Consider the following 13,249-nt stretch of genomic DNA (forward strand, 5'->3'; position numbering starts at 1 on the left):
CTGGAGAGCTGCCAGTCAGAGAGGGACCTGGGGGTGTTGATTGACAGCCGGCTGAACAGGAGCCAGCAGTGTGCCCAGGGGGCCAAGAAGGCCAATGGCATCCTGGCTTGTGTCAGCAATAGCGTGGCCAGCAGGGACAGGGAAGGGATCTGACCCCTGTACTGGCACTGGGGAGGCCGCCCCTCGATTCCTGTGTTCAGTTTTGGGCCCCTCACTCCAAAAAGGACATTGAATGACTCGAGCGTGTCCAGAGAAGGGCAACGAAGCTGGTGCAGGTTCTGGAGCACAGGTCGTACGAGGAGCGGCTGAGGGAACTGGGGGTGTTTTGTCTGGAGAAGAGGAGGCTGAGGGGAGATCTTATCACCCTCTACAACTAACCTGAAAGGAAGCTTCAGAGAGTTGGAGATGAGCCTCTTTAACCTATTAGTAAGCGACAGAGCAAGAGGGAATGGCCTCAAGCTGCTCCAGGGAAGGTTTAGACTGGATATTAGGAAGCATTTCTTTCCAGAAGGGGTTGTTAGGCATTGGAATGGGCTGCCCAGGGCAGTGGTGGAGTCCCCATCCCTGGAGGTGTTTAAGAGTCGGGTTGACATAGCGCTGAGGGATATGGTTAGTTAAGAACAGTCAGAATTAGGTTAATGGTTGGACTGGATGACCTTCAAGGTCTTTTCCAACCTTTATGATTCTGTGATTCTGTGATTCATTCTCTTAACAAAATGTGGGAGACTTACCCCAGTATTACTCTCTGTCTGAGGCCTAAGTCAAGAAACATTTGTACACAAATTATGACTACTCCTTGTTATAAGATACTCCAAGTCTAACAGTCTGCCAAATCTGGCAGCCTTTCTAGTAAGATGAGCTTCATGTTGGAATACATAATGCTTGCTTCTGGCCTATTTCAAGCTCCAAGATATGAACAGGCATTTAAAAACTATGGTTACATTTATCTACCATAAATTTTATTTATATATTTAATTCCTTAAAAAATATATGGCAAATTTAGGCCAGACATAATCAGTGAAATCAAACCTGCTTACACTGTGGCGAAATTTACATTTACATTGCTTGGTCTGCTGGACCACAAATTAACAGTGAAAATCCCAGAGCTTGTAGGAAAGAGGAAGGGGCCATTCACTCACTCAAAGTTTCTAGCAGGCAGACTGGAAAAGGAATGGCAAGCCTTAAAGGTGCAAATTCACAACTCAGTACAGGTGAAAACAGTGCTACCAGTAACAAAACAAAACTGCTCAACATGGAAGAGCTCTGAAAAATTTATGAGAACCCTTCTGCCTCATTACCTTTGGGTTTGTAGCAAGGAGTGGGTACGATGCATTCTTCTTTTATGTGTGGCTTTGTTTTAGGACTACAGCCTCCTGTATGCATACCCCTGTGATCAATGCAAAGGACCACACGGTATCTGAGTCCTTGTCCACAGGTCACAGTGCACTGGGGAAAAAAAAGGAAAAAAAAAAAAAAAAAAAAAAAAGAGGTGTGGGTGATATGTCACAGGAGTGATGAATAAAAGGAAAATATGCAATAGAAATATGTGTACATCAGGGAGCAAAACCTGATGCAGAAACACCCAACCCTGAACATAATTTATTCATAATATTTGTTAGTTATGGATAACATATAAAATTGACAGAAATTTTTGCCTTTTTGCTCCGCACATTTACTCGGTTTGGACATTTTGCTGCTGGATTTCTCTTTCAGTGTCACTCTCTCAGCGTTGGCTACTTGGCTTGTGGCCATCTGTCCCATCTTGGATATATACTCAGTAACACTCTGTCAGTTTCATCTGAAATCACTCTGCTTTGCTTGGACAAATACTGGGGCTTATGGGTTAACAGGGGTGACACTCAGCTATTTTGGAACATGGCACCAAACAGAATGGGAAACTATTTGGGCTTTCTTCCCTCAGACACTTTCTTAATTTTTTTTCGTGTATTGTTGGTAAGGTACATCAACTTTTGCCCCTGTACAGATTGTTTCAGAAGTGGTTGCACAGGAGAGGATCAAAACTACTAACCAGTGGTGAGGGCTATGGATACTACCAATATCACTTTGCTTTTGGATAGTAGCTTTCATCTGGAAATCGGTAAACATTTTTCAATCAGATAAGAACACCTCACCCTGTGGGTGAGCTAGCTTAGCTTCTAAAACCCATTTTACTTGTTGAAAAACTGGAGTGGTGAGAAACTACATTCAAGATTAAGTCTTTATGTACAAAATCAAGGTACATTTCTACTTTTGTAGAAAGACATTTCAAAAACATTTACTTTCATATGAAAAGAAAGGCGACTCAGGTACAGACAACTACAAGCATCAAAGAGCAGAGTCATCTAAGGCTTCACATATTTCTGGAAATTTCTCAGCAATTCACATAATTCAAATGATGGCTGAAAAGTTGTGACAAAGATACACTATTACATGCTTACTGTTTTTGTTCTGTGCATTTGTTTATTATTATTAGAAGGTTGCTAATTAACATTACAGATCTGATTTATTTTTCCATCATTCTCCTTAATTATGTTTATCTTATTAATACATTATTCCTGAGTATTTACATTGCAGTTAGACAACAGACAGAGATCACGGTAATAAGGAAAGAAAATAGTGAATGTTCCTACTTCCACAAGCTCACTAAACTGTAATTTAAGATCTACTACTAGTGCAGTTAATACAAAACCAACAAAGCTAAGCTGATTACCGGAGACCATTCCTGAGCAAGCCACTTTGGGCAGTCAAATATATTGCAAGGCTGGACAACAGGCATCTTTGGAGTATACATGCATTTCCATTCTTCCACAGGGCTGATATGTCCCTGAATATCTTCTTCCACACATGAGACACTGCGGCTTTGAATGCCCCCTCCACAGGATGAGGAACAGGCAGTCCAGGGTGTACTTTCCCATCTGGGGAAAACAAAAACAAACAACAGAAAGGCATCAGGAAAAGGAACCCCTCTTGCCCCCACCTCCACCCCCATTCCCCAGATACATGAACTGCTATCTGCAGGAGTGTTATTTTTCTGATTAATGTCAGTAAAAATTAATCATAAATATATTTTAATAAATGGCTATAACAGTAAAGGACTGTTATGGCTGCTGTCTTTAAATCACAGATTAGTAATATGAAATCTCCACTCTCCCACTAAGCCAGTGACTACTACCAGAGAAACTCTAAATACTTTAAACTTAATTCCCTTTATTTAATTGATGGGATTATCATATCTTCACAATTTGTCATGTTCTGAGGAAATTTTGTCACAAATCACTGGAAGCTCAGTGTGCTCTGAAGCTGATGCTCCTTTTCTAAGAACATACAGGGAAAGAGCAGTGTTTCTTTCCAGGGAAACAACCGAGTTCAAGAAAAAAAAAAAAAAAAGAAGATAGGAGGAAACTACCAAAAAGAAGACATGATTATACTGACAGAATATGTGGCCTCTGATTGACAAACCACATGGGCTTTGTTTCCTTACAGTTGGGGCAGTGAGACAAACTGGGAAACCATTTTTTCTCTACAGGTGCCATTTGAGAAATTACAAATCCAGAGAACAATGTGTATGTTCTGAAAAGCTATACATACTTATGAGAATAATCTTTTTTTTACAGTGATGTATATACAACAATGTATGTATTGTTTTATATGTGTACATGTCTGTCCACATAAAACAGTCTGGTATTTCCTCTCTCACGTTCAAGCCATTGTCACAGACAGGCTCCAGGACCATCGTCATGATCAAGTGTGGCTATTCCTGTGCAATCCTGTGCATGCATGATAAAAGCATACATGTTCTATCTACCTGGAAACATTTCAGAAAACCACAAAATTTCACAAGGTGGTTTTTTTTAGTGTGGGGCTTTTTTTTTTTTTTTCCCCTAAAGGCAAATTTCTTTTTGATAAGGGTGTTAGAAATAATGTTTTAAACAAGATTTTGGTTGTAAGTTTTCAAGTTTTGACTTTAAAAAATTGTTTTTATGGAAAAAACCTGTTTCCTCTTTCAAGCAACAAGAAAAAAAAGTGAAAGGTCAGGATTTTTTTCTCCCTCTTAAAACAAAGACATTATTCTTAAATAACAATTACAGGAACACCAAGATTAAGCAATATGAAAAATGCTTATCTTTCTCTCTTATTTTTCATCATATCAGCCCATCTTTTTCTCATCAGATCCAGTACTCGTAAGCACTACCCACACTTGGCTACTGGCTGAAAATGCCATAAAACTCAATGTGAAATTGCTTATGTTAACAACTGTTTATGAATGGTAAAGCTACTAATTAATTCTATGGCTTATCACTAAGAAGTGGTGAAACCATGTTTGCACCATGCCCTACCCATCATCATGTGCTCAACATAAGCCACATATGTCATGAATGTGTAATTTTAGCAATGTTTTCAGTTAAAATGTGCTACCTGTGGTTCTGCTGAACAAGTTTCCCAGTATACAGTTAAGGTTTCTCACTACCACGAATCTATATGAAGAGACCTCAAACTGAAACGCGGGAACAGTAGAAACTTCTGCAGTCAACCTGACCCTGCTTTTCCCAGGCATAAAAAGCATGGTACCAAGGAATTCCGTGGAGTTTTTGGGACAAGTGTCCAGATGCCTTAGGCAACCTCAGCAACACCAAGAAGCTTAAATATAGGCAAGCAGTTTGGTCTTCAGGTTTTGCATGAGTGTAAGATAGAAAGGTGAAGTTTCTCTGTTGCACAGCTCTTAAAGCAGGTATCACAGTTCCTTGTGAGTTATGAAAGGAATTGGTGGTGCATCAAAAGTAAGTACTGTATCTGATGGAACATACCTTTCCCTCTTCATGATCAAATTTAAGGCTGAGGGATTGCAGTAGGGAAATCTTGCAAAGATGCCTTCTCAGATTTGCTCTCCACTTCTCCTGGAGTGTTTGTTGCTCCCCTGTGTCCCTGGTATTAGGTGTCAGTCTCAGACAGATAATGTAACCAGGGCCTCTCCGCTTTGGTTGGGTTTTTTTGTTTTGCTTTTTTTTTCCTGAACTCTGAAGGTTGTACCTCCCTGACTTGTCCCTTTCTCATGCCAGCCTTGTAGACTGTTCGGTTTCTGCTGCCTGCCTTTGAGGTTTGGAGAAGAGACATGTGGCCAAGTCTTCTGTCTTGAGGCAAGGGAGGAAGACCTGAGCCCTGTTTGTGGGTCCATAGGAGCACATGTGGGAGTGGGAGAGAGAGAGAAGAGGAGAACAGCAGAAGGAAAAGGGTGGGGAGAGGTCCCAGCCAGCAGTTGCAGACTGAGCAATCAATGGGGAGGGTTAAAGAATAGTGCAGCTGGGAGATGTAAATGGACTATTAGGGGGTGAGACCATAATCCAGAGCAGTTTGAGAAACAGTCTCAGCTTTTTGATAATTTTCAGAGATTTTTTTTTTTTTTCTTTCAGTGTTACTTGAAAGTCAAATATCTCAGGGTACTTTGATCCTTTATTTTGGATTTTCTTCAGCAGTAAAAAAGCCTCTGCCTAGCTGCCAGCCCAGGATGCTTTTTCCTTAAAAACAGTCCCTCCACTGTTAAGTACCGCTGAATCATCCTCTGATATAAAATTGTTCTCTGTCTTTTGTCAATGCACAAGTTAGAGTGTTAAACCCTGTATTAATATGCTAGCTTCTATATTCCTTACTAACAGAAGTTTATTTTTTTGAGGTTAGGAGGTATGTATGTGGGTTTTCTTTAAATAAAGCTCTGAGAAACGCGTTTTCCAGAAAAAAGGAATTAGACACAGGGATATCTTTTATGTGTATCTAATGAATATTTGTTGATAGTGACTGTGTGTAAATAATCATAAACACTCAGCTAGGATGAGAAAAACCTAATTCAGAAGACACAGATCACTGATAAAGGGTGTCAACATGAATGATAGCCACAATGCTTGGCAAATAACATGCTCTCCTCCTTGTCTTGTCACTCATGGTTTGGGGTGTGTTCATGATTTGACTGCAGACTGTTGAACATGAATGCACTGTGCTTGCACACTGATGCTGAAAGGTCTCTGCAGTAGACCTCACCACGGTTTGAGGGAGGTCTTTTCCTCACCAGGATGAGGCTAACAAGTTGCCTAGGGAGTACTTTCTGTGATTTCATACTCCATGATGCAATAAATTAATGAAAAAGGAAACACAGCACAATGTTATTGCATGTCCAGGCAGTATTTCAAAGCCAAAAGATTATCCTTCAGCTACCAAACTTTTTTATCAACACCATTCTTATTCACTGCTTTAAGAGTGATTACTCATGTGATTATTTCCATGATAATTTAAAGACTTACATTAAAATAATTTTAATTGTGAGATAAATAATAATACAGATCAGGCCTTGATCCTATTCCTGATCTCTGGTTTCTTGGAAAAGCCAATGGATTAATGCCATGGAGCAGGCATTAGCATGGGTTTGCAGGATCAAAACACAATACTAATACTGCCTAAACCCAAATACTCACAATTTCTAAGCATGCAAGAAGCAGCACTGTCAGAAAGGAAGTCTGATGGTTCACTACAAAGCTACAGGTTATAGTCCTGTTCAAAGATTAATAAAGGGAAGAAAATGGAAAGGTGTGAAAGAAAAGAGGAGGTGCAGAGTGAGAAAGGAGGGAAAGAAAGGGACCACACACTTAATAAGTCTGTATTGCTGCTTCAGCTAGAATACTGCTTCAGTTCTGCATCATCAGAATTTATAACAACAGGTTAGCACTTGACCATCTCTAGGTTAATCCACAGGAGCTCAGAGCAAGAGAAAAGCAGCATCTGTTAACTTAGTTTGAGAGCAAAGCAGAAATGCAGAGAAGAAGAAAAAAAGTAAATGTATTTGTTAATCCTAGCATCTGGTTGACTGTTTTACATACCGAGGAAGGGGGTGGTAGAGGTCATAGGGCATGATCTGCTTGTATCCATCACTGTTAGGAACAATAATGCCAACCCTCTGAGTAGAAGGTACACATAATAAAATAAACACTAAATGATTACATTATATAACCTTTTTACACATTACAAAAAAAATCCCAAACAAGTTATTTTACTTAAGTTACTATCACTTTTAAAACAAAACTTACACTCCCATCCTATTCCAAGTCATTCAGAGAATAAACCACCAATTACTACTTTATTCTTATGAATATATTACTGTTTGACCAAGAAGCAATCCATTACCACAAGTGATCCAAATGAGCTGTCCAAGTATTATTTAAATTTATGAAGTTATTCTTTGCCATTAAAAAGAAATATTCTACACTTAATCTTTTCTTGGAGCTTTGATCCAAAGGCACTGTAGGCAATAGGGGAACTTCTATCTTCTTCAGAGAGCTCTAGATCAAATCCTTTTTGAAACTATTATACGGTTGTTTCTGCCCTCCAGATAAAATGTCTGCTTTCACAAGGGCTGGGATTAGAAATTCAGGGAATCCCAGTGCAAAAATTCAAATCTGCAATTCTTGTCTTTCCACCTTAAAATCAGTCCAATTTCATTAATCTTCAGAACCTGCTTCTTTATTTGTTTTTTTCTGAAAAAAAAAGAAAGAGCTGGAGAGGACTAATACATCATGTTGTGCGTCTGTTTGTTCATTTTTGGTAGTGTTGTGACTGGTTGGCTTGGTCTGCTGTAGTGTTATTGCTATAATATCTAAATAATATAACATCTAAAGGTTATAGAAAGCAACAGAGTAGATCAAAATTATCTGAAGCATTATCACATCAGTTATGTGTGAGATGGACGTCACTTGATTTGTTGGCAACTACAGGGTCTCACTGAATGGCTAGTCTGGAATTTCATCTCTTGTCTGCACTTTTTATAGATTCTGACTCAAAGTAACTACCCATGTTGTCTCCCAATTGTCAGGCATATCTATTAATGTCAAATAGAAGACCCCAGAGTACCTCATCTATCAGTTTCATCAAAGCCATGTGGACTTGGATGGGGCAGGTGGGCAGGACCATCAAAGAGTGAATGCCCATTGCATTAAAATAAAAAGTGTGAAAAGAATGAAGGTGTTTTTGAGAGCCTTACACAGATGAGAGGTGCTAGGTATGCTGCTATGGGTTTCTGCAACACAGGAGGAGCAAAAGAGGGGGAAGGGAGAAAGTATTTTCCATCCTCAACAGAGTCCACTGAAAAATGCTGAAAACATTCAAAGGAGTCTTGTCATGCTAAGGCTAAAGGGGTCTATTCTCCTTTCAGTCAACAGGATTTTTCTGTGTATAACTCGTCCACGATAGGAGAATGGATCCCATTGTGTTTTCACAGTGAGGAGTCAGTGCCAGGTCAGCATGTTGGAATTTTCTGACTAAAGTACGGGAAGACACTGGAGCCTTGGGAGTGTGTGATGGCGTCTAGACAACCCCCTTCTAAGATTAGCAGCCTCTGTAGTCAAAGGAGCCCTCTGCATAACTGTGAGTATTTGCATCTTCAGAAAGCTGCCTGTCTCCACAAAAATCTAAAAATGTAGGAGAGGCAGTTCTAGCACTGGAAAACTCTGGAAAAGACAAATGGGTCATTTAGAGTATGGCCAATGAACATGTCTTTTCAGACTTTGCTTGATGGGTGAATGCCTGGAGAAGTCTGAGAAACTGTGTACTATAATTTTAGGAAGATTAAAAGGGACTTTTTCTGAGCTTTTTTTGCTCATGTTTTTGGGAATCTTTACTGTTTCCCTGCCTCTTCTACCACTGCTGCTGAAGTTCCACTCTGAAGCCTTTTGTACTTTCCAGCTCATCAGCTTGCTGAGGAGCAGCTGAAGATACGATTAATATACCAAGTTCAGAAACTAAAGAATTACACTATAGAAGCCTAAGAAAGAAATAGATTTCAAAACGTTTCTCACTCCTTGCAGTGAGAAATGTTTTCTTTCTAATAAATATGATCTGGATGCATAATCCAGGTCTACATGCATTAGAATGCATAAAATCCCAAGCCATTCCAATGGAAATAACCATACCACATCCAAACACTCTTATGAAGATTAAATAACATTTACAAAGCACTAGATTAATATTGTCATTGGAAAGGTTTGGGCCTTAAAGAATTTTGCATACATAAATTGTATTTCCGTCAATGGTATAGAGCTCCACAGAATTACTGATACTGTTCTGGTGACTATGTGAAGGGCTGCCAAAGGCTCTCATTCTGTTGCTGCAAGACAGTGACCCCCAGCAATGTAAGTCACATGGTCACAGTGAGGAAAAAGACTCTCAATATAATACAATCGCTTAATTTATGACTTTAAAATTGTCTTGAAGATACAACAGAACAGCAGGTAGTCATTTTACTGTTACGAGCAAATGCATCTTTCCTAGATTGTCTTGTGGGGTTTTTTTGTGTGTTATAAAAAAACCCCAAACCCCAAGCCTAAATGAACTATTTAAAAAACATCTCAGAGATTCTTTTGTGAATCCTATACTTTTTGACTGGACAAAGTGGTTTAAATTCCATGAATCTATCAGTGCATCATACTCCTATAAGAAGTTGAAATAGATCTAGCTTTGTTCACTGTACATTACTCAGACAATGCAGAGGGGATGGTGTGCTAAATGAACAGAGAAAATCATAACGATTCCTCCATTACACTGAGATTTCTGGCTGATGTGGGAGTATCTAATAGGACTATTCATGCAACACCTAGAGCAATACCTGCTTTGGCAGGAACAGGAGCTCAAAGCAAATTACTTTGAAGAGCCATTGTGTCTCATATGTCTAAAATCTCCCATGCCTTTCAGACCAGCAAGTTGTGTCATATACTCTGCAGATTGGCTTGCTTTCCTCCTGCATTCTGGCAGCTTCAGCACAGTTGCTCTTCCAAGGCACATGTCGAGCAGGAGCTGCACTTGCCCGATGTGGGTGTGCTGCACCTAGGTCTGCCATCTCTGCCAATGTTAGGCTTCCCCCTGGGATGGGTGTCCACAGCTGTGTTCCTTTAAAACCGTGTTTGGCATCATCTGCTGGTAGCTCCTTTTCCTCCTTAAGCTACCTCCTTAGCACAAATGATGGGCATAAACGCCTTTCTCCTGTAACTCCCTGATGACTCCCTCTCTGGCAAGGTGCCAGGCCTTCCTGCCTTCCTCTCGGGCATGCTCACAGCTCTCTGGCTGGCCACCTCCTGAGCTGGGCAGGGGCACAGGGGCTACTGCTGGGAGAATAGCCAGCAGAGAGACAGGGCAACATCCCCTGAGATGTCTCTGTGTGGTGTGACCCTGCACGGGGATGATGTGCCAAGGCTGGGAGCAGGTAGGGGTGCCTGCCACTCCTGTGCTGGTGCTTCCGCAACCCTGCTGTGCCAGTGCCCAGTCTCTGCAGGACACTTGCACACCTCCAGCTCACAGCCTTCGCTTTTGCTGTGGGCTCTGTTTCCTTGGGGATTTCCTACCTGCAGTGCTGTAGCTGCAGGGCTGCCTACACTCCTGGGTGGCTGGAGCTGTTACACCTCTTTTCTGATAAGGATTTTCATGGAGAAGATACAGTCCTTCACTGAAATCTGTCAGACTAGAGAGTAAACAATGTGCATGACAGGGACCATGCCATCTAAGCAATGGTCCAAAGTATGTCTAAGATATTAATAACAATTGACAAATAATAATAAAAAGTTGAAGCAGCTTAAGTTGCCTGTGGACAGGTAGCTGATTAAGTGAAAGGAAACACTTGGAAGACCTGAAAAAGTTCATCACAGGAGACAAGAATTTAGCATCTGAGCCAGCATCTCCCTGAGAGTCATGATTATCACTGGACAGATGACAGCCTTGTGAAAAAAGACTCCAGTTAAACACTACAAATCCTGACAGTAAGGTGGTGTGTGATACTACACCCTCCCCTTGCAGTGCTCTGTGAAGAGTGACATTATCACTTTGTGCTACAAGAATGCTTTCTGCCCCGAGAAACAGGTATCGAAGGTCTCAAACAGATGGTATCTGTTAATGCTTCCTATGTGTTACTCTGTAAAACTATCACTATTTCCATCCAGAACTGAGCTAGATGACATCTACAGTAACACCACAGGTACAGGCAGCACTGGTTTTTGAATGCCATATTTTCCCAGAAAGCAAGTATCATAATTATCAATTATACCACCAGTATGAGTTACAATTCTGTTTTCTGGACCACCATTCTCAATCCTGAGATATAGATAGTATTGTGATTATCTTATCACATTACACTCTGTGGAACTACCATGTATTTTGTATTTATATAGTCTTAGTACTTTACAAATTGGTAAAAGTCAATGTCCCCTACCTAAATATTTTTAAATAGAAGGTCAGTGGATACTTTAAAAACCTACCTCAAAATGCAAAGGACTGCTGAGAAAGCTATCCTTCCACTTCAACCTCCAGAAAACCCTCACACTTTAGACACCGTATCTGTTCAGCACAACAGTTTGTCACCTTTATAATAAATGATTTGTTCATGGTGTACAGATTTCAAATTCTGATAAACATATGGTTTACTTATCATTGCCATAGATTGCTAAAAACTAATCTCTTTATGGAACTTGAAATGGGTGCTATCAATTGGAAGCGGCAAAAGCACTTCCTTCCTGTAACATGACTGTAATGCTTCTAAAAATCTTCTCCCTTTTTTATTCAATTTAATATTTTATAGTGGTTTGGATGAGCAGTGTTTGATGCAAAGATGTAAATTTGTTGTTATTTTCCACTATTAAATGTTAACAACTGAATAGCCAGTAAAAATCTCTGTAAATTTTTGTCTCCATCTTGTTACTTGCTGCCGTTTTCACCTCTACCAGGACTTAAGCATCTGCATTTCCCACAACTTCACCTTGGGCAGACAGATATCTGTATCCGATGCTCATAGCAGTTCAAGAACTGATTTCCTATGTCACAGTTTGTTATCTGATGCACCCTGACAGCTCCTTTCTGCCTTTGTCTTTCTTTAATATGAACCACCTCCTTACTGGTGGATTTGCTCTGCTGTTCACATGTTTTAACACTTTGATGAATGCTTCCAGTCCCACCCCCCTGCTTCTTCTGACAAAATTATTTTCTAGCTTAATTTAAATGCCTTTTACCCTGCCCAAAAATTCAAGGTTTTGTCTGTTTGTCTTGAGAAGAAAATTACCCCTTTAGACATCAGGAGTATCTGCAGCTTATCTTATCCTACTCTTAAACTCATGTGACCCTAAATATAACTGCAAGAACACTGCCAGTGCTATCAGCTCCTCCTCCATCTACAGCTCCTGTATCTGGAGGCATATGTACTGCCATTTCTACTTGAATGTATCACTATTTCCAATTCAGCCTTCCTGAAAACTTACTTGTTGGTTCTTTTTCTGCTGCTCTAAATTGGTTTTGGCCTCCTAAATTTCACCCTCTGCTTATTTTTTTATTTTTTTTTTTCCCCCACATAATGCATCACTTTAGCTCATTTCTTCAGCAACCTTTGTACTTTCGCAGTAAATTCTGAACTGCTCAAAAACCACCCTCCGTAAATACACAGTTGGAATAACTGATGTTTGTTCACTGTGCTCTCTCATTTGCTGGCAGCATACTTTTTGTTAATTCCAGTCTCACTTTTCCAGCACATGCAACTTCAACCATGCTGGTGGAAAAGGTGTGTTCTCCCTTCTGCTAGGGAGGCTAAAACGTTCTTGCGTCATCTTCCCCTGAAATGGCTATCTCTTTCTGTCTTTAGGATCTTTCATATGCTTATGACTGACTGTGGAAATTGAGACCAGACCCAGCAATCAGAGGCAACCAAGGTTCAGAGAGCACTGCAAGGCAGAAAGGCATTCTCAACCCCCTGTAACAAATTAAGTAAAAATGCAAATCCACAGAAATGACCATTTGCCTGAGGCAGAGATCATAAAAGGGCATTGTCATGACCAGTGTCCCACATCCATGCAAAAAAGCTGGGGTGTTGTCAAAACACCCAGTATCTGTGGTAACTATGGGCTATTTTATCTGAAAGAGTATTCAAAACAAAGTTTAAATCTATCATATGTCTCAGTCAAGGGCAATAAGAATAAATGAGTGTCTCAGACCTCTCTCATCACTGCAGATCTATGGCTGCTACTGTGTAAATCACAAAGTGCAGCTGGTCTTTTCAGGGACATACTATCACTCCAGTTTGATCATCTTCAAGAAAGAATGTACTGAAAACAAGACCACTGAACTGCTGTGATACACAGCTTGTAATTGCCATCTAATTTAATATCTTTAGGGAAACTGATAAGAAGAAAAAAAGCATGTGTTTGGCAATTTCTTGCTTCAGCTGCCAATTTGTAATGAAGTG

The 13,249-nt window shown here is 40.2% G+C and overlaps 1 protein-coding gene across 4 annotated transcripts in view; it reads right to left on the reverse strand.

The window, feature by feature from the left end:
• Window positions 1-13,249, reverse strand: part of ADAMTSL1 (ADAMTS like 1) — a 503,340-nt gene that overhangs the window by 111,072 nt on the left and 379,019 nt on the right. For all 4 annotated transcript variants that reach the window (XM_074931327.1, XM_074931329.1, XM_074931328.1 and 1 more), the window contains 3 exons: window positions 6,864-6,914; window positions 2,711-2,915; window positions 1,299-1,446 (listed from right to left, as the gene is read on the reverse strand). In XM_074931327.1, the coding sequence (XP_074787428.1) occupies window positions 1,299-1,446; window positions 2,711-2,915; window positions 6,864-6,914 (404 nt within the window). The remainder of the gene's footprint in view (window positions 1-1,298; window positions 1,447-2,710; window positions 2,916-6,863; window positions 6,915-13,249) is intronic.

Source organism: Athene noctua, chromosome Z (genome assembly GCF_965140245.1).
Source record: "Athene noctua chromosome Z, bAthNoc1.hap1.1, whole genome shotgun sequence".
NCBI lineage: Eukaryota > Metazoa > Chordata > Aves > Strigiformes > Strigidae > Athene > Athene noctua.